Genomic DNA, 21,171 nt, shown 5'->3' on the forward strand with positions numbered 1-21,171 from the left:
TATATGCTATATGTCTATATTAGGCAGCTCTAACACTATACTAACTTTTTCCCTAGTGCTAACACCAGTTGTTACTTGTGGTTTCTCCTGGCCACGCGGTTCTGGTCCATCATGGTTTCCTCTTCCTCCATCCTTTCTCTTTCCCCTTTCATCCTGTTCATTCACTCTGCCAGGCCCAACTCTTGAACCTCCAATCTCACCTTTCCCCTCCACTGCCCAATAACAGGCTCTAGCCTTTATTGACCAGTTAAAATGGGGAGAAGTTTCACCTGAGATCACCTGAGTGATATAGACTGTTCATCTGGAAGAACCCCTTTAAAAAATAGAATTAACATCAGAATACAAATAATATCAGGCTAACCCACAACAGGAGGCCATCTCCAGGAGGTGACAGAGACCTAGGATAAGGTAGGTGCACAAGAATCAATAGGGGTGACCTTAGCTGTAACTCACAGCAGTGGGGACATTGAAGCTGAAGAGGCTACGCCGTGTAGCCAGGCAGGAAATCCTGTGAAGTGATAGGGATATCAACCCACCCTCAAAACTTCTGACCCAAAATTTATCCTATCTACAAGATGGTGGGATCGAGATAGAGCAAAGACTGTAGGAACAGCCAAACAATGACCAGCCCAACTTAAGACCCATCCCATGGGCAAGCACCAATCCCTGATACTATTTATCATACTCTGTAATGCTTGCGGACAGGAGTCTAGCATGGCTGTCCTCTGAGAGGCCCGACTCATCAATTGACTCAGACAGTGGCATCTGGTGTTATGGAACTTGGAGAGTCTTATGGAAGAACAGGAGGAAGGATCTTAGACCCCAAAGGAGAAAGGGACTCTAAGCGGAAGAACAACCTGGACCCTTGGGGTTCTCAGATATTGAATTACCAACCAGAGAACATGCAAGGGTTGGACCTAGGCCTCCCTCAACTTATGTAGCAGATGTGCAGCTTGGTCTTCATGGGGGTTCCAAACAACTAGAGCAGATGCTATCCCAAAGGCTCTTGCCCATACATGAGATATGTTATTCAAGCTGTGTTGCTTTTCTGGCCTCAGTGAGATAGGATTTGTCTAGCCTCACAGGAACTTCATGTGCCAGGGTGAGGAGACACCCAGGGGGTCCTCACCTGCTCAGAGGAAAAGGGGAAGGGGGACATGGAGATGGGGAAGAGGAAATGGGAAGAGGTGACTGGGAGGGGGACAGTGAGTGGGATCTAAAGTAATTAAGAAAAAAATTAAATATAATAAAAAATTTAAAAAGACTAATACTAAATTTGGACACAAGGCAAATCTCAACAGATAAAGAAAAACTGAAATAGCATACTGCATCCTATTTGACCATCATGCAGTAATGATGGATATCAACAATAAAAGAAATGAAAGTACGCAAAACCATGGAAAATGAACAAGTCACTATTGAATGACAGAAATCAAGAAGAAAATTAAAACTTTTTTAGAACTGGGTGAAAATGAAATCACAACATATCTGGCAAGATCCTATATTAATAGTCAAATATTACACTAGAAAGCTCTATAATAATAATACCTTATGAAAGTAGAGAGGAAGGAATAATCAGACTCAAGAGTAAAATGAATTAATCAGAAACAAGTACAAAAATTAAAAAAGAAAATACAAAGATTTACCATACTCAAGTTTGGTCGAATTAATATTGTGATGTTTTGAGGACTGCCAGGCATGTACTCCACCTCAGATGTGATCTGCTATGTTGTTGTATAGGTAGGAACAAATGCTATTCTACCAAAAGCAATCTACAGATACAGATACAATGAAATCTCTATCAAACTTATAATAAAATTTTTGACTGGAAATAACATCTTAAACATCATATGCAGAAAAAAATCCCAGGATTAGTAGAGCAATCCTTAACATAAACAAATTGCTAGAGGCATCACCAACCCAGATTTTAAGTTGTATTAAAAAATATTTATTTAAAACAAACAAACAACAAAAAACCAGCATGGTGTTTGTATAAAAATACACAATAGAATAGAAATGAAGACTCAGACATAATTTCACATACCTACATACGCCTGCCTTTTTGACAAAAAGCAAAAAATACAGAGGATAAAAGACAGCATTTTTAACAAATGGTGCTGTTCAAACCAGGTAGTGCTTGTAGAAGGCTAAAAATAGTTCATTATCTATTACCACGTACGGAACTGAACTCTAAATGAATCAGGGACCTCAGTATAAGATCAGAAAACCTGAACTTAAGAGAAGAAAAAGCATGGAATCAGACTAAACTCATTGGCATATGAAAAAGCTTTCAGAAGAAGACACTAACAGCACAGACATTAAGACTATCAATTAAAAAACGGAACTTCCTGAAATTACATTTTTGTAAGTCAAAGGACATAATCATTCAAACAAGGAGGCACCCTATAGAGTGAAATAAAAGTCTTCACCAACTGTACACCTGACAGAGAGTTAGTAGTAGAATATACAAAGAACTGATAAAAATGAACATCAAGAAAACAAATTCCTCAATTTTAGATTGGGGTATACAACCAACAAGAAAATTCTCAAAGATGAAAGACAAATGGTTGAGAAACACTTTTAATGTTCAAAATCGCTTTCTGAGCTGATAGCGCTCCTGCCAACATGGTGAACCTTCCTAAGACCCGCCCGACATTCTGCAAGAAATGTGGGAAGCACCAACCCCACAAGGTGACCCAGTACAAGAAGGGCAAGGATTCTTTGTATGCCCAGGGAAAGAGGCGTTATAACAGGAAACAGTGGCTATGGTGGTCAGACTAAGGTTATTTTCCGCAAAAAGGCTAAAACAACAAAGAAGATCAGGTTGCAACTTGAGTGTGTTGAGCCCAACTGCAGATCTAAGAGGATGCTGGCTACTAAGAGGCGCAAGCATTTTGAACTGGGAGGCAACAAGAAGAGAAAGGGCCAAGTGATCCAGTTCTAAGCCGATTTTGTTATGAAGACAGTAAAATCTTGACCTTTCACCCCCTTTGATTGTCTTTGGTGAGGGAATAAATTAAAGCTTTCATAAATTGAAAAAAAAAAGTTCAAAATCCCACGCTTAACTTTCAGGGAAATGTAAATTCAAAGTACTTTTAGGTTTCATTTTACTTTAGCAAGAATGGCCAAGATCAATAATATAAATGTCAACATATGCTGTCAAGGAGACAGGGAAGGGAGTCTTAATTCATTGTTAGTGGAAGTACACACTGGTATAACCAATATGGAAATAAGTGTGAACGTTACTTAAAAAGCTGTACAACTATGGACATATTCAATGAACTCCACATCTTACTTGAAGGACACTTCCTCAACCATGTTTATTCTGTTCATAATAGCCAGAAACTGTGAAGAGCTGAAATATCCACCAACTGACGAACGAATAATGAAAATGTGGTGCATTTACAATGAAGTATTATTTAGACATTAAGAAAAACAAAATTATGAAATCTGAAAGTAAATAGATGGAGCCAGAAAAAAACATCTTGAGTGAGCTAAACCAGACTGAAAGAGAACAATATTGTATGCTTTCCCTTACATTTAGATGTAATGTGTGCCACAATCTGAATAAGAAGAAGTTAGGTACCTATTGAGGATCCAGGGGAGATGAGAGGATTTCTGAGGAAAGGGAAAATAGAATATAGTACTATAAAGAGATAAAGGGGAAATCAGAATAGGAGGATTCAATGGGGTTAGGGATGGGAGGACAGGGTAAAGGGGGTAGTATGAGAAGGGACAACTAACCCTAAGGCTACTTGAAAAGCCTTATAGAAACCTACCACCAAAGAAACTACCTAAATAAAATATACAGATATGAAAGGAATTTAAATGGAGTCACCATATAAATGGGAAGACAATTCCCCCAACTTATGTTCCATCCATGCCACCAAGCAAAATCCCCAGTAGTGGAATTGGATTATACCTTGTTGAGTTATTGGCTACAGGGGGAGACCATCCACTCACCCCATCACCACCAACCTCACCATGTCCATGTGCATGCACAGGTGCCAAACAAACAAACAAACAAACATTGCAGGCTACAGACGAAGGCCTTTTGGTTACTTCGTACAACCTGACGGTAAATCCTATTGCTGAAAACACAGTTTACTTATACCATAAAACATTAAAAAGAAAAAACAAAAAACAAACAGGTGCCCATCTAGAAGACTAATCCCAACTATCATTCATGGTGCTGAAAGGTGCTTTGCATGCTATAGGAGAAGGAAAACGGACTCATCAAGATAACCTACCTATAAACCCTGCAACCTATGCTACCACCCGCCTACAAAAAGTACTGGTACAATATGGCACAAATGTTACAGCAGTCATCAACTCATTTTTATTGAATTTAAGGAGTCAAGAATCTGACACTAGGAAGGTCATGGGCCCTAGAGTAAAACCCACCACATTATTCTGTAGAAGGAACCCAGTAATAAAATGACACCCACTGATCCTCAATCAGCCCTCATCACAGATTCTACATCTTACAGTACATGGTAACCAATAGAGACCCGCAATTAAACAATGCACGGAGAATAAGAGGCTTTGAAGTACTCATCCCTAAATAGAATGTCTTTATCAAGCCTTTCCACTCAAGACTCAAGAATCTATAAAGAAGAAGAGAGAAAGAACCAGAGGTGGTGGATGACTTCAAGTGAACAGCATCTTCCAGATACAACACAGTTGATATACACATAGGCTCCAGGGATTGTGACTGCAAACAAGTTCAAACAAGAATAAGATCCTAGCATGGAAAATGAGAGTGGACACAAAGTCCTACTCCTTACCAAGAAGCTATTTCCAACTGATAACCTGCTGGGAAAGAGAAAATCAGTCTTCTCCAATGCAGTGGCATTGAATACATCAATCATACTCTATGGGCTCATATGCTTGCAAGCTTTTTGTTCTGTCTAGAGTTTTATTTATTTAGTCTTGTTGGATTTTGTTTGATTTTAGTTCTTATTTTAATTGAGAAAGCAAGACAGAGAAAGGGAGAACATGAAGTTCAGGAGGGATCTGAGTAAAGTAGGGGAAATGTATACAAAGCATTTTAAAAATAAACTTTAAAACTAGGTAATGAATATTATCCTACAGCAAAATCTGGGTCAAGTGAGGAGTGTAGAGATGTACTGTGGATATTATGTCATTTTAGAGAGAGCAGTAAAGGTTTCCTCTCCTTTTAAAATGTTTCTTTTATTTCTGAGACTATTCTGTGGTCACATCTTTCCTGCCTTCTCTTTCCTTTCTGCAAACTGTCCCATATACCACTATGGATCTTTTTCAAATTCATGGCCTCTTTTTCCTGACTTACTACCACATGCATATATGTATACTGCCTAGATATGAGCTGCACATGGATAAGAACAGATACTACGAACAGAGTGGGAGAAGGTGCTTGAACCTTCAACACTACACACAGAGCTCCAGGCGACTAACAAGCACTGACAGTGGAATAGTCTTCACCAGGTGGCTATCCAATACTAAATGAGAAACACTGATAATATACATAACGAGTAACTTTACAGAGACTCAGAAATTCTTAAATGCCCTTTAACAACACGATTACAGAAGAGCAGAATTCTAAGCTATTTTAAGTCTCAGTAAAGGAAACTTTCTGTTCACTAGGAAGAAATACTCAGTGGTAGAAAATATTTTTCTAAGTTCAACTGAAAATGAAAAGGAATTCCAGAATGTTCCCTTTGTACAACATCATTCACTAATACCAGGTGAGTCTCATAACAAATGTTGTAAAAGTATCAGTATCAGAAAGTAAATAACAGTTAGTGCTTCTGCAGCCCAATGGGGAAGGCTTAGGTAATCAATAAAGTAACACAGACTGTGAAAATGAAGAAGCCTAAGAAACTAGAATGAGAAACTAAAACCATCAAAAATTACATTTAACACCGATTTACTTAAAGGAGTTCCTACTATGCATTAAAAGCAGTGGGCCTATGCTGAAAGCAAAGCTTATGGAATATGCTTCACCATTACCTCCACAATATAACAACGAAACAAAAGAGAAATAAAACAGTAAGTGTGACAATCTAAAGGTCCCTACTTTGGTAGATAACTAAGAGTAAATAAAGAAATACCTCAGTATCTAGAGTAATGACTCACTGATAAGAGTGGATACATGATGGTCAAAAATTTTTATAAATCACATTATGGAGAGAATTCAATTATCTAATTAATTATACTTATACTGAAAAGTCAAAGCTAGTAACACATTTGATTTATGATAAAATATGGAAAACACAGTCAAGCACACTGACCTGCTTACATCAGGAAATCTGATGGGAAAATAAATAACTTGACACTTGAGTCTGATAATGCTTTCCAGATCCTTAGGCCTGTGATCAGGAATCAGCTTCAGGAATTTTCCAATAGAAGTAAGAAATGATTCCATGTTAAAATTGGAATTGAATACCACAACATCAGCTACCAAACTGTAAAGAAAATAATTGCAAATTCATTACAAATTATTTGATAATCCCAAGACCTCTGCATACTACCTAGAGTTTATGCTATACTTGAGGTTTGCAAAGCATACTTAACATTAATATATATGAAGCCACAACTATCAGAAATGCTAGTTCTTAGTGTATCATAAAAGGTTGGGTTAGTGGCTTAAGTAAGACAGCCCAGAGAGAAATTAGACAATTGAATGAAATAACATAACACTTTAAACTAATGTCTATCTCCTTAGATGCTATAAACTTCCCACATTATCAGTACCGAGCACAGCTATCCCAATCATGTCTCTGTATACTCTACTACAGAGGATAGAAGGTTTATGACTTCTTCACTGTCTCTGAGGAAGGTCACTAAGGTTTTACCTATGGGGTCCATGAAACCCTGAACATGATTTAGTTAAAGTCTGTTTCATGTTTAAGCTTTTGTTTAAGAAATTTATGGTTTGTATTTTAGTATATGGGGTGATAGTAATTAATTTCATTTTTATGCTGTTTAGAATAGTCATCAAAATAGAAAAAAAATAGTGCAATAGATCTAGATATACACATTATTAGGATTTATTATTTAAAAAGTATAGATGACCACAACTGTTGATCTTTAGAAATAAGCAAAAAAAAGTACTATCATGATTTAGACAAATTAACTGTCTCTCTTAATATTTTTTAAAATATGAAATATATTGTTGAAAAAAATGTCAAAGCAGGTTTTAGATCACATAAAAATACAAGTAGTTTCCTTAATGTCTATTAAATCCAGTCTGAACACCAACTGTAGCAATGGGTAGGTTAAATAAATCTTGAAGTATAACATGAAAAAAACTGATTGAATAAGATTTGATTCTTGAAAATGTCTATGATGGCTTATTTTGGTACAACTACATGTCAACTTGACATGCCTAAAAAAGGGACCGTGAATTGAAGAACTGCCTCCATCGGACTGGCCATGCACATTGTGTCTGTGTCACATTCTTGATTACTAATTATTACTAATTGATCCTGAGAGAGTGAAGCCACTATGTGTGGTGCCACCCCTAGGCAGGTGGGCCTGGGCTGTGTAAAAGGAAGTCTGGAAACAAACCAATGTTTCTCAGTTTCTACTTCAAGTTGAATGTCTTTCTGAATTCACTGAATTGGATGATGTTTAATGACTTATAAGGAGATAAGCTCTTTCCACCCTGAGTTGCTATCTGTCATGCTATCTATCAATAGCAACCGAAATCCATAAGGAGGGATATGACAAAACAGATACCTTTATTTCATCCTAAAATTAATATATCTCTATGACTGAAAAAAATGCATGTCTATTAGATTATAAAGAATGTATCATAACAAGTAGAGCTTATAAATAAAACATGAATGCCACAGCTAATCTTCAGCTTAGATTACAACATAACTACCAAGGAAAGAAGGTTTGCTATTATTATTAAAAAACATAACAAAAACCATCAGAAGACCCATTGACTTGTCATTCCTATGCAAAAAAAAAAAAACTGCCTTTGCTTTTTAGTCCCTAACTTGAGAAAATGTGGGGTACAGAGGCAATAACAACAGAGATACTACAAAGGGATATCAACAAAAGTGCTGACACAAAACTAAGCAATAAAAAAAGCAAATACAGTAATATACGAGAAGTTGAATATTACAGCTAGTCTGTTTGTACCATATGTCATATATTGCAATCGTGAGTAACGGGTCATAATATATAGTTATAGCATGTGTTCATAAGTAAGAGTTAGTGAAACCTCTGTTTAAGGTGACAGCTTATGTTGGTCATCTTTAAAATCCTGAACTGTCAGACAGTCCAGAAAGAACTCTGTCAGTGCCAAGGAACACACAAGTCAGCAGGAACATGGAAGAAACATTGGAAGAAGAAACCATACTTCTCAGAAAACCTGGAGTGGGACTGCTTGCTGACATTCTTATTTCTTCTCTGGACAACTGAGACTTTTTTTTTCCTATTATGAAGCCAAATGATGATGTAGTGCAACTATTTCTCTGCAAACTTGTCTATTAGTTATACTCTTGAAAGGAGAAATCCTGAAAGGTCATATGCAAGTTTTAGGTCTCTATCCTTAGGAGGAAAGAAGTATCTGTAAAGGAGGAGAGGGCAGGGAGCTAATTTTTTTATTTAATATTTACCCACAACAGACATATAATCCAACTACCATTAATCTAAAGTATTTAGTCTATGCTGTTAAAGACTACAGAAATATACTTTTTTTCACATATTTCTTTCCTGTTATGAGTGGGTGTAACTTCCATTAAGTTTAAGACCACCCATAAAGGGAAAAATGCTTAATTCCTCCCTTATGGTTTCTCATGGTAATAAAAACATAGTATCTGAAAGAGAATACGGTACTAATTCAATAATCACAAAAACAAGACCAATGTTTTACATATTGATAAACTACAAGGCAATTTCATTTTAATTATTTTAAAATACATTATTTATTTTTATGTTCATCAGTATTTACATGAATGTCTGTGTGAGGTTGTCAGAGCCCTGGAACTGGAGTTACAGATAGGTGTGAGCTGCCATGTGAATGCTGGGAATTGAACCTGAGTCCTCTCGAAGAGCAGCAGTCAGTGCTCACAATCACTGAGCAATCTCTCCAGCCTCTCATTTTTGTTTTTAAAACTTATTTTCTGGTTGCCACTTTAAGATAAAGTGGAGCATTTTAATTTTACTATGAATTTTAGAATGGGTACTTTTTATGAGATGTTTGACTAGAGCACTTGTACTCTTTTGATAGCCCTATTCCTTCACAACTGAAGCAGCCTGTAAAAATGACTGTAGAAAAACATTTGCAAAATGCTCAAAATTAGTACCATATAGCTGTTTTTCTACGTCAACTACACTAAAGGACAGATGAGCAAGGTCTTTTCAAACACATTATGACTCTCTAAATCTAACAGCTACTAAGGAAGGTGTGTAACATGTAGACAATCCCTTCCAAATCGATTTCATGTGGCCAATGTATCAATGCAACAGGATACTGCAATGAAGCTACTGTGGGGTTGTTAGGGACTTCTTTCAGTAAGCATCAGGGGGAAACTGTATTGGAGTAACAACAGACAAGGACTTCACTTTGAAATATGTATTTTCAGGCTGTCATTTCAGAAGCTTCAGTGGGAGAAGAGATTAGAAACACTGGAACATTCACTGTTTCTACAGTTTTTGTAATAGAAGCAACAAAATAAACAAACAAAAATAAATAAATGAAAACACCAAAATGTAGAAGCTGCAAAATCACTTAATCTATTGGATTTTTATTTTTCTACTAAATTTTAGCTGAATACAGTGAAAGTACCTGATGAAAGAACTTGTTGGATTTTTTTCATTATTTAAATAAGTTAAGGAACCAGGGGTTAAAGATCCTTGTCAACTGTTTTTATTTTGAATGTTATATAAAATAGTAAAAACATATAATTAGATGATTGGTTTATGTATGTACTTTATAAAAAGAGCAGCAGTGGCCATACTGATGTTTGAGGCTTGTGTTTCCCTAGAAGTCCATTTGGATATTCGTGGTCTGTCCTGCTGCCTGAATGCATTTTGGTGTCCATTGCCATACTGCCACTCTAACTCCTGAGGCCAGGAAGATGTCCATGGTCTGTGCTGTGCCAGATACCATGAGGAAGTCCATGCTCTGTACTTCTGCTGACTATAAAATACAAAAAACTTCTTCTGCAGTCCAAATGACTACAGACTTACCGTTGAGGAAGAGAAATATGGAAGACTTCTTTGACAATCCCTCTAAAAAAGTAACAACCTAGACAGGAAATCATAGAAGAGGATTCTTCAAAATTGCAGTAAAGGGGAGACAAAAATGCCTCTTCCTTCCAAGAGGAAGGAACAGGAGATAGAGAGATGGGAGGGACGGTCCAGCAGAGCAGTGAATGTGCTGTATAGAGAGCCAGGCAGCACAAGAACGGTGATAGGCAGGAAGGAGGCCAAAGTCGATGGTGGGTCATGCCGTTGTCTACTGGGTCAACAGGATTATGTGGAGCAGCCTGTTGCTTAAGCAGACGACGAGACTCAGCTCTCAAGGATCTCTCTGGCTGTTTCGGATCACTCCAGCCTTATGGCAATGATGGAGACCTGAGATGAGGAACAATCCACTCTGTAGGTTGAAATTCCTCAAAGGACCACTGTGTCCTGTGATACTGCTGAGGTCCATATGTATGTCAGTGGCCCTGATATTGCCAGGGTCTGGGTTGATGTCCAAGGACCATGTCATTAACTAATGACATATGGATGCTCATGGCCTGCACTGAGGCCTAAATCCATGCTTATGTCCACTGTCTATGCTATCACCAGCTCGTATCATAGTGATGTGAGTGGCCTGCTCTGCCACCGGAGCAGAAGGCCATGTCGGGACATGTGGTCTTACTGAGGTCATGTTTGTGCTGATGTTGGTGTCCTGAAATCACGACTGAAGGCCACATGGATGTCCATGGTCTGTGCCACAACCTTAAGTCATGCTGATGTCCAGGGACAAGGCTACAGGGAGGGGACACATTGATGTAAGTGGCTTGTGCTATTATCTGGGGCCATGGTGATATTATCCATTATCTGGATTGTGTGGTCATTAAAGGCCATTTCTGAGTCCATGGTCTTACCCCAGCTGGGTCTGTATTGATATCCATGGCCCAAGCTACCACCAAATGCTACAGAGATGACGGGGTCTGTGCTGCACCCTTAAGCCATGATGATTGATGTTCATGGGCCATGCTGCTGCTGGGGCCAATACTGATCTTAGTGGTATGCACTGCCACCTATGTCTATGGTGATGTCCAGGCAGAGAGCCATTTCTGAATCTGTGGTCTTACTGCATCTGGGTTTGGTTGACGTCCATGCCCATGTTGCCACTGAAGCCTAGATGGTTGTCCATGGGCTATGCTGTGGCCTGAATCCATATCAGTGTTCCATGATCCCAGCTATATCAGGGAGCCTTGTCTGGGTCCATGGCCCTACTGTAACTAGGAGTCTTGTTTGTGGTCTGTGCTGAGGCCAGGAGCCATGTGGAAATCACTCTCCTCTCGCAGATCTTACAGCATAAAAAAACTACTTTGGCAGTGTCATCAAAGACTGCAGATGCACAGTTGAGAAAGAGAGACAGAAAACACTTCTATGAAAATCCCTATGTCTACCCTAACCTCTTCCTCTCAAAAATAGTAACAGCTTAACCAGGAAGACATCATAGAGAGAACTCTTACAAACTATTATAAGATGTAGTAAAATATCACTTTCCATAATAAATGGCTTCCAGCAGGGGTGTAGGAGGGGAAGGACTCAGCTCTACTCAAGGGGTAGGACACTGAGAGTTAGAGCATGCTCCAGGAAGTGTACAAACAACACAAATCAGAATTTTTGAGGGGACTGGGGGAGGTCAAAAGAGCAGAGGCAATGGACAGGGAAAGACCAGGAAGTAAATGTGATAGGGCCATAAGATTTGAAATCTCCAAAGAATCAATACAAAATATTATGTTGGGAAAAAAATGTGATACAGATGCTGAAATGTAGCTCTCCTCAATAAATAGCTATTACCAGGGAAGGCGGTAGGGCTCGCTTTTCTTTAGGGGTCTAGCCACCAGGAACCTGTCTATGCTCCAATGACTATATAGACAACACAAATTGGACTTGATTTTCTTCCCTGATCTTTTCTGGGGGATAGGCCACAGGATATAGGGCAGAGCAGAGAAGGATAGCATACAAAGGTGATCATGGTGCACGGGTGAAATTCTCAAAGGATCTATACAAATATTATGTTTAAAAAGTTTTTTAAAAGAATAGCAGTGACATTATAAATCTTCCAGAAATACACATAATATTATGGGAAAAAATCTTTAAGCACCTATATTTGCCTTAATATGCTCATAAATTTATAATGACCTCAAGATTTACTAACTAACCATCTGAAAAGGAAAAGATGGGGAGTAGAAAAATAGATCATCAGTAAATCAAAATTGATTCAAAATCAGAGGACCCACATATCAAGCTAGGCGTCCATATCTACCTATAACCTCGCTTCCTATGAAGGTAAACATAGAAAGAACTCTGAGACTTGATGGTTTCAAATAGAGCAAAGAAAAACAGAAGCCTCCGATTTATGGAGAGACTCTGGCTCAAAGGAAGAGGCAGAAAGTGACAGAAGGGACCCATAGCTTTCGTTTGGCCTATGTATATGCATCCCTCACCCCCAAAAAATCTGTGTTGAGAAAAAGGGATAAAAGATGGCAAAGACTAAATGATCTATAACTACCATGAGAGAATTTGGTTGTATCCATATTGAAAATCTCTCTCCTGATATTTCTTGACAGGATATACCAACTGGTTTTCATGGAAGTACAAGATCTTTTTCAATTTTCCCAGATCAGGCCGAAGCGCAACCAGTTCAGTCAGGTTGAGTACTGAGCTTGCAAAGAGGATCCTAGGAATGAAATAAAGGTTTACTGTTATAAACATACTTCAAGACCACACTTTGACTTCTTTTCTCTTCCTTCCTCTTTCCACCCCAAGAAACAAGTATCACTGTAGGGACATATAAATAATTGCTTGCTATATAGTACCATGCAGAAGCAGTACTGCATGGTTCTGATCTTTTAAAAAGTAACTGTTAAGAACTATAAAAGTTTGATTGCATTGGTCTCAGCTCAGGTCAGTTTCTGAGGAACAAGAAAAAGAACAAACAGGGAAAAAATACTGGCTAGATTTTATTGAAAAAGGCAAGAAAGGTTCTATCTGAGGACAAAAGGAACATAGATAAGGCTGGCTGGGGAATACTCTGCCGTAGTTTCATTACAACTTGACTTCTTTATGTAACCATCTACTGAAATTCAATATAAAAGCAGGAGGTGTACATGTTCATGTTTTGACAAAGCACTTTTTTGATTCGTGAAATATACTTATGTAGTATGGACTTTTCTCTTGGCATGTCTTTTCAATGCCCCTTTTAAAGTAACCTATAATCCTTAGACTAAAAAAAAATATGTTTTTTCTGTATTACTGACTAATAATGGCTGGCACTAAATATGTAAAACCCTTTATATAAATCAAATAAAAACTGATAAAGGGTTGACTGTAGAAAAGTCTTGGAAGTCTATCTATCCATGTTTATAAATAATAAAATACTTATTTGCCCCCCCCCTCTCTCCTAAAATGTCTATTGTGTGACAGAGGCAAGCAAGCTGAGAAGAACAGAAATGTTGATCAAGACAGCCGAGGAGGATGCAGAGTGCCTCTCATGGAGTGAGTCATATACACAGCATTAGAGGAACAGACATAAAAGGAGTACTAAGAGATTTAGATTCCAGGGAAATGGCCCCTGACGAGCTGCCTACCTCATTTGTAAAGAGAAAGGATAAGAAGGGGTAACACTTGGACAGGTGAGAACATGCAGATAACCCTCTTAAATTAATAATAAAAAGTCGAGATGCAAAACACTGAGTTTTCCTTACAATCACACTTGTAACAAAAACTACAAGTTATAACAACAACAACAACAACAACAACCACCCTGTAACAAAAACACCCAGAAAAAGAATGTAGCTAGTTATAATCCACAGAAACTTTTTACTTTGACTCAAACTATCAATCTTTAAAAGTTGATCATTACACAATGAAAGGCATCATTCAGTCAGGAGCTCCCTCAGTTACCAACGCTCATCTTGCCTCAGGTACCATTTGAGCAATAAAGCCTCATAATTTGTACATTGTCATCCTCAGTGGATATTGGCAGGAAAGGCCATAGGTGAGAACAAAAGCCACATGGACAAGATACTTTTGACAGCTACTGTTTGAGCATAAGTTACATTGTGCAGTTTATCTAAGCAGGAAGATCTCACAAGGTTTTATGCTTAATATTTTTAAATTAACATCATGCCCAGAGAAAGTAGTTGGGCAAAGGTTCATAAACACAGCAAACTATAATCACTGTATAAGCTGGATTTGTACTTATTACAATGCTACTACCACATTACACTGCTTTTAGATCACCAAAGAGCTTTAAATTGGAACTTTTATCTCTGTAAAAGAAACCTGTATTTAAAATGTCTACCGAACTCAAATTAATGGCTGGAACATTAGCTTACCACTTTGCCCAAGTACAAATAAGTTGCTATTATAATTGTTTAACCAAAATGACTCAATATTATAAGCCCATTAACATCAATCAGGAAATTTGGAATCATATCCATATGCATTCCTTTTTTGTTTCATTCTTACAATGAAATTTATTATTTTCTGCTCAGTTTGAATAAAAGCCATAAATTTTTCACTCTCTCTGCCTTCTATATAAAGATGCTGAAATTCACATAATCACTGTAAGCATATGAGTATGACCTTTTAGATGCAAACAGCATGGATATACAGTATTCTTCTTCATCATAGAGAAGAACTAGAACTCACAACACAAGACCAGTCACATCCAGTGATGAGTACTTAACAAGTAAAACTGATTCGAAATAACTGAATTGAATAGCTACAACTGGCGATTGGCTGCATTATCTAAATGGGTCATCTAACACTCCTTCACACATGGTGCCTAAACATAACTCCATGCATAGCTGACTTTCCTAAACAGTCTCTTGACTTGCATGTTGAAAATCTGATTTCTAAGTTCACATTAATTAGCTTACTTTAATCTGTGGGCTAATTCTGGAATGGGACAATGTGTGTTTTCCCCACTCCTGGTGATTAAACCGACAGCTCAAGCAAACACTTTTTAAATACTATAAACCAAATGTCACCTATCACGTCACCAAGCAGAACTTCCTCCAGCAAGTATCACTTACCTACATTTCTTTTCTTTTCGTTTTTTTTTCTAGATTACAGTACTACTTTATTAGTTGTAAACTGTGCACATACCAAAAAATATTAAGCTGTATAAACATAAATCAGGCAAGAACCTCTCCTGCAAGAAGTTGCTTTTTTCGATTAAGTCCCATTCTCTCTGCTGAGTGCCCACTAGATTGGGTAGACCAATAAAACCAATAACTTATAAACTAATTAGAGAGTGTGGGGAGTGCATCAGCAGGGCCTAAGGTTTCATAAAAGAGAGGTCACTCCGAACCTCATTCTGGGCAATCTGGGGCAAAAGCAGGTGGTACACAAGAGATAAGCCATGGAGAATCTCCAGGAAGCTACATACAGTATGATACGGAGACATTAAAGAAGGCTAAGTGACGTGCCAGGGGACAAGGATGGGAATTCTTCAGTGGAGGAGTGTGTGAGTATGTCACCTACAGGTTTTTGTTTTGTTTTGTTTTTTTCCGCGAGATTCTAAACTTAGTAGTAGGTGGACACTAGACAGTAAAAGTAAACAAAAGGAAAGAACTAGCTCGAGAACTGAACCACAACCAAGGACAACGCAGGACTTTGCTCAGTTTGGAAAAGGATGAGACTGAAAAAGTACATGAACCTTTCAAAGACACAAACACAGACTATTTTACAGAAAGAACAGAAAGAAGAGACTGAAAGATTTTTATTAGAAAGATTTTAAGTAGGAAAATGATTGGAGTGCTTCCTTCTTTTCAGTTTGCAGTTAGGTATAGAAAACGTGCAGAGTTTTACTTTATGCTTTTAGCTATTAATAGTATGTTGTTTGATTATATCAAAAAGTACCTCTGGATATGCACAGTGTTGCATGATTGTAATCTCAGCATTCAGGAGGCAGAGGGATGACTCCAAGTTTGAGGACAGCTTGAGCTATATAGTGAATTAGACGTAGCCTAGGCAGTATAGTAAGAAATTGTCCCTTCACATGCGAAAATAAAATTCTACAGCATGATTTTTCAGTTTAGTGTCTTAACAGGAACATCATAATATCTTTAAGTAGAGCAAGTTTTTTTTAAATATATTCTAGTATGTAATACATGCTGAAGTTTCCTTAATATAAGTTATACTTGAATTATTTTAATGTTCACATTTGACCAAAAAAATTAAGAGTACTTTACATACCAGACAATTTCTCTCTAATTACTTTTCTGCTGTGGGAAATGATGGGAAGACAGAAAGAAGAAAAAAAAACCAACACAGCAGCCGCAATGAAGACACTTTGACTACAGTGATGTCATTAGTGAGCTTGGAGAGAGGACCATGAGGGGAAGAGAGCTAGCACTAAATGACAAGGCAAGCGCAGCTCTGAGGAGTAAAGGAGCAGCTGCATGGCCATGCTGTTCGGTATCTACACCCTTTATTTTACCTTTTCAATACTGACTTTTAGTTATCTAAAATTAGAATGAACTCAATATTTTTATGTCAATGCTACTCATTATAATCTTTGCTTGAGAAAGAGAAAAACTAAAGTATATAAAGAACGATATTAACCTGGAAAAGCATTATTCCTCTCATTCACTACATGTTTCGTGAGAGACTGGACTACAGAAGTGCTGGCAAAGGCTTACATAAGGACATGTACATCAGCAGTGCCTATTCCAATAAAGAAGTCAGCCTACTGAAATCCCAAGGAAGTGAACGGGACAGAGCACTGGGCTATAAAAGAATGGCTAACGTTGTGAACAGATAAAAGAGATGTGCCTGGCTTGGTTACTGAAAGGCAAAGGCTACCTATGACTTAAAGGCTTCTAGCTTGCATAAGCTGATGGGCAGTGGACATGTAAGGAAACATAAGGATAAAAATAAATAATAGGTGGCAACAGTACAGAAATAAAGATATTAGCTTTAGAAATGCTGAATATAAGCAAATGCCAGCTTATAAGTGAGGACTATACAATAGAAAAAAAATTGAAGATTTAGTTAAATGCCTAAATTATCAAATATATCTATTCACAGGTTACACTTGGTTTACTAACTGCCTTTTCTAAATGTTTCTCCAATATACTATGTTACCTTGTTTCCTCCCATTCACGTATATATACTCTATGATGAGACATGTCAGACCTGTTATTTACGTTAGTATTCTATGGCTCCCCTAGTATGGCACACCTTGACTCCTTTTTCTTTCCTCTTCGTAACAATTCTTAATTAACTTTGAATAGGCCATTCATTCATTTCCCCAATGACACTGAAAAAAAAAAAAAACCTAATTGGTTGTTTGTACAAAGTGCTCGATGTAGTCATCAGTACCACCATTAAAAGAGGAAGTCTGGAAATATCCATGCCCCATTATACTTCAAGACCCAACACAATCTGAGAAAATGTTATTTGATGTCAGTTTTCATTGAGCTCATTACTTTCTTCTTAGAGTTCCTAATGATATTTCAGGGTATTATTTTCTATTTTATCATTCTAATATATCAAGTATTCAAGATGAAATCCAAAGAAAAGCAATTCATGGGAAAAGTTGAGTGTCAACTTGGTATAAAGATAAAGAATGTATAATAACATAATAATAATTTCTGTCATCTTTGGGGATTTGTGATTGTCGGTTTTAAAGAAATCAGTCAATTAACATTCAAAGACATCCATTTTATGGAGTGTTCTGGGAACACTTCATATAACATTCTAGTTCCATAAATTAAAATAATTAATATGTGAAATACTTGTAATTCAAAGCATCTTGTAATCAAGTCATCTTGGTTGATGACTATTCTTTAATAGCAACATAGTAGTTTATATTGGAATGGTCTTTGCCCTTTAGTTCATTCCACTGAAGAATCGCTGGTGTTCCCTGCTAAACACTATAAACTGAGATGACTGGAGATCCAAGTTAATGGATAGAAGTCCAGTCATAACACTACTAATGTTGTTTACATGTATACTAATCAGTAAGGCCACACTATCACTCTGTGTAGATAAGAGAACTTGAAGTCATATATGCCTGAGACAGTGAGGAAGGGAAAGGAAGATACACAGCAGCTTTGGGGAAAATTCAACATTTAGGTCTGGAATTTGTTTCACATTGGAAATTAAAATACTCAAAACAGCAATAATAAAACTGCTTATGTCCATATCAACTAAGCTGTTTCTACAGTTGCACAGGGGTAAGGAGAACTGGAACAACTGAGTGGCTCTACTGTTTCTGAGTCACTTCTACTACAGCGATACAACACAAACTAAGATACTATCTAAAGATTCATTCTATACTAGATCTTAAAATCCCATTGTTTCATTGTGTATGAACATCTGACTTCTTGTTTTAAAGTGGGTTTTTGTTGTTTTGTTAAGTTTTGTATATGCATGCAAACATAGGAGTGCAGATGCCCACAAAAGCAAGAACAGCGTGGGGCCCTGGGTGCTGGATTTATAGAACATTGCAAGATGCCTGATGTTAGTGCTAGAAACCAACCCAGGTCCTCTGGAAGAGCAGAAATCATTCCTAATTGCTAGTTATCTCTCCAGGCCCTAAACATGTTTCCTGGAATGCTTTATTCTATTACATTTTTTTATCATTTGATTTATAACTTTTTTTTGCTATTTTCATAGACATTATCACTGCCTTGGATTATTAATACTATTTTGCTTTGCTAAATCTAAGATATTTCTTCTAGATCTTTTCTGAAATTGGTGTATACCATTTGAAAAAGGACATCCCACAAATAATTTAGGACTAGTGATTCTATGTTGCATATCACTTTGATTTCAATGGTATCTCTTAGACAATTACTACATATGTCAAAGTCACAAAGTATACTGTACATAGTAGATACTCAAGAGATGTTAGAGATATTTACTAATAGAGTTCATTGTTCCCAACAGATAAAGCTGAAAATATAAGTTCCAGGATTGTGACCATTTACATTGTTCCTTCAAAGACAAACATTTTATAAACATTGATTTCCTGAATCTTTCATGAGAAAATTGTAATTTCAATTTTCAGTATATGTCAGAAAAAGGAAATAATCAAAAGCCAGTTTTTGCAAGACCAAATAAAATAAACTGGAAATGAAGAAAGTCTGTATACCTACTTAAACTTTATTAAAAAAAAAAAAAACCCTATCATTTTAATTGGTTTTCAATAGCAACTCAAATAATTGACTTCTTTTTTTATCTGTAAATTCAGATAATAGTTACATAGATATGGGGAGTGAAATGTATAAAACACTACAAAATAGTATCAGAAAAACTAATATAAGCATAAAAGTCATTTAGCACAATCTAAAGTACATGGTAACTTCAGAAACATGTTTCTTTTCTTCTAATCTATTACATCACAGTATATATCAAAGTCATCAAATATATCATAGCAAAAAAAGAGTTCAATATTTCCATACCAAGTGACTGAGTACAAAATTCAGCAGGCTGCTTGAAGTCCACCAGCTAAAGGTGAGGCCAGGCTAGCGCAGAGACAAAGGTTTTTAAGTATGGCTACCTAACTCCAACCTTACAAACAACTTCAACTCTTGATGTAAATTGTTTATACATGAGGAAAAAAAAAAAACTTCTATTCAGCCAAGAACCGCTAACAAATACTTTCTTTGGTTTCTGTCTCACTAAATGTGGACATACTGTACTTAGACATGAGTAAAACTATGAACTAAAAGACTCTACAAATTTACACCTACCTCTCAAATTATTTAATCTCTCAATGACTCCACTGAAGAGTCACATTACTGACAGCCATGTGTCACAGGCCATACAATGGCAATCAAACCATGTGCTGTCTAAGCCATGTCAGGTTATCCATGTATAGCACAGACAAGAAGGCTTCCTGCTTACGTTGGGTGGACTGTTTCTTTCTTTTATCTATCTGTCCATACAGTGTCCAAGTATAAAGAAATATGTAGAAGCAAAAAAAAAAGAATCCAAATTTTGGCATAAAAATAGGCCCTGAAAGATAGTTCACTGTGCACTAACAGTTAAAAGTGTTGGAAAATTAGGAGGGTATAAGTCTGTACTCACCCAGATAAAGGACAAAAAACTACCTTGGGTAATGTATGTCTACTTTCTATTAATTGAACAAATATTTAGCATATATGAGCATATTTATGTATAGCATATATGTGACCATATGCAAACATATGTGTAGTATACGAGTCTGTGTAGTTAATAAGGAAAAAATTAAACTACATTGGCATGCTGCACTTCGCTTTTTGGAAATAAATATAAATAAATAGTTGAACTATGGGACAGCAAACCTGAGATATTTCAAATGATGAAAGATGTTTAAATTTGTTTATCCCAAAATTTACAAAATAGTCCTACTATTACTCATTTTAAATATGACACCAAGTATTTGAGTAAAAGTAAGTAAGTAAGTAAAGTAAGATTCAGTAAGTCTCCAAAGTTCATATACTCCAGTGAGACAGACTAGTAACTTTTTCATACTAACTCTTTGCTTTGAAAAACTATTTTCAAATAAATGTTCGTACTTTATCACTCCAAAGGAACAAAGCGAGATTCTCCCCAAGAATTCCCCTTAAAAAACTAAGATTATTGCAAACCCTGAGCATCTGGCAACTCTGCCAGCATGAAGTATCCATATGGAAGAAACCAAAATGTGTCAAAGTACCCAAGTCGATTTTGGATACTGTAGAAAAAGATAGAATAAATAACTCAGTATCATCAACACTTTCAACAGCAGGTAGTGATATGATACCTGCTTCTATAATGTGCCAGAATGCAACATAAGTGTGTGAGGCTGTGTTTGTATGTGTGAGTGAGTATATGCGTGTGTGTGTGAGTGTGTGTGTGTATGTGTGTGTCTGTGTGTATGTGTGTGTGTGTGTGTGTGTGTGTGTGTGTGTGTGTGAGAGAGAGAGAGAGAAGGGGGTGCAGAGAGAATATAACCATACA

The 21,171-nt window shown here is 36.9% G+C and overlaps 1 protein-coding gene across 5 annotated transcripts in view; it reads right to left on the reverse strand.

The window, feature by feature from the left end:
• The window catches only part of Gtdc1 (glycosyltransferase like domain containing 1), a 352,841-nt gene that overhangs the window by 171,459 nt on the left and 160,211 nt on the right, over window positions 1-21,171 (reverse strand). For 4 of the 5 annotated variants that reach the window (XM_028752204.1, XM_028752205.1, XM_028752203.1 and 1 more), the window contains 2 exons: window positions 12,740-12,907; window positions 6,273-6,446 (listed from right to left, as the gene is read on the reverse strand). The exons of the other annotated variant lie outside the window; for it this stretch is intronic. In XM_028752204.1, the coding sequence (XP_028608037.1) occupies window positions 6,273-6,446; window positions 12,740-12,907 (342 nt within the window). The remainder of the gene's footprint in view (window positions 1-6,272; window positions 6,447-12,739; window positions 12,908-21,171) is intronic. 5 annotated transcript variants of the gene reach the window in all.

The sequence above is a fragment of the Grammomys surdaster genome, unplaced genomic scaffold (genome assembly GCF_004785775.1).
Source record: "Grammomys surdaster isolate TR1022 unplaced genomic scaffold, NIH_TR_1.0 125888, whole genome shotgun sequence".
NCBI lineage: Eukaryota > Metazoa > Chordata > Mammalia > Rodentia > Muridae > Grammomys > Grammomys surdaster.